At 42.1% G+C, this 1381-nt stretch overlaps 1 protein-coding gene across 1 annotated transcript; it reads right to left on the reverse strand.

The window, feature by feature from the left end:
• Positions 1–744: 744 nt before the first annotated feature.
• Positions 745–1317, reverse strand: LOC107748053 (CMRF35-like molecule 6; the record flags this gene model as incomplete). Its single annotated transcript, XM_016562703.1, has 2 exons — positions 745–1044; positions 1129–1317. Coding segments are annotated over 2 exons (489 nt in total), but the record flags the coding sequence as incomplete, so codon positions are not given.
• Positions 1318–1381: the final 64 nt, after the last annotated feature.

Consider the following 1381-nt stretch of genomic DNA (forward strand, 5'->3'; position numbering starts at 1 on the left):
CTGTTGTAATGTCCTGCCATGTTAAGGCCATGTCCACACGTACACGGATATTTTTATAAACAGTTTTTCCTTCCGTTTAAAAACAAATCTCCTTCCACATGAAAATGCAAACGCATGCGATGAAGCACTGTCAAGAGCATGCCAAACCAACAGGTGGCGATATAATCTCAACCGTAAAGCCATGTTGGCCAATCAGAAGCCTGAAAGAGTCTCCAGTAGGCGGCGATAACAGCACATGCTCCGACGTCACAAGCCAAAAACTCCGGTTTCGCTGTCTACACGATAACACAGTTTCTGAAAATCTTCACCCTGGCAGGCTTTTTCAAAAATGTTCGGTTTCAGTGACCTGGTGCTGCGTTTGCGTGTGGACGAACGGCCAAACCTTGTAGAAAAAGCTGCGGTTTTAAAAATAACCGCGTTTGTGTGGACAGGGCCTAAGTTTACAGACATTTTATTTAACCTTAAAACATTACATAATGTAAAATTCAGGTAAAACACTTGTTTTTTTTGTTTTTTTTTAAGTGGATTCTTCTATCACATTCTTTCTAATCAAACACATCTGGACAACCTAATCAATGTCTTCAGGATTACTAAGGTTACGGGCAGATTATTTCATTTTTTTCAGGGTTTGAGCTAAACTCTGCAGGACAGCTGCTCTCTAGGACCAAACATTTTTGTATTCATCTGAAGGAAGATAATTCTGAATTCTCGGTGAATGATCCGCTTAATGGAAGAGTGTTTTACCTCCGGTCACCTGTAGCTGAACTTCAGTGAATATGAAGGACCCAGAACTCTCCTCTGCACACCAGTATTTCCCAGAATCCTCTGCTCTCAGATTGCTGATCTTCACAGTAAAGACTCCAGCAGAGGTTTCTTCAGTCAGAGAGAATCTGCCGTTTGTGCTGTTATTTGATGAAACATGAACTCCGTCTCTGACGCAGATATTCGGCTGATCTCGTCTGCAGAAAAACCTCTGTGCTTGATTCCTGATGTGTTTACAGCTGATGGACGCTGATCTTCCGACAGACGCTTCATGAGTGACCGCTGAAGAGCACAACATTAAATATGATGAGTTTGATTACAGAAGGAGCAGAAACATTGAGATTATTCCCAAATAAACATCCTCACCGTCCTTCATGATGATCATGAGCTCAATGGGAAGGTTAAACGCATCTTTCACTGCACACCAGTATTTCCCAGCATCCTCTGCTCTCAGCTCGGTTAAACGCTTCACTGCACACCAGTATTTCCCAGCATCCTCTGCTCTCAGCTCAGTTATGGTCACAATGAAGAGATTGAGTGCAGTGTTGTCCTTTACTGAAATCTTTGGTTTTTTAACATGATCTTCATCTGATTGAATGATATTTTGAGCATCTCGAGT

This window comes from Sinocyclocheilus rhinocerous, unplaced genomic scaffold (genome assembly GCF_001515625.1).
Source record: "Sinocyclocheilus rhinocerous isolate Xijiao unplaced genomic scaffold, SAMN03320098_v1.1 scaffold27522, whole genome shotgun sequence".
Lineage (NCBI taxonomy): Eukaryota > Metazoa > Chordata > Actinopteri > Cypriniformes > Cyprinidae > Sinocyclocheilus > Sinocyclocheilus rhinocerous.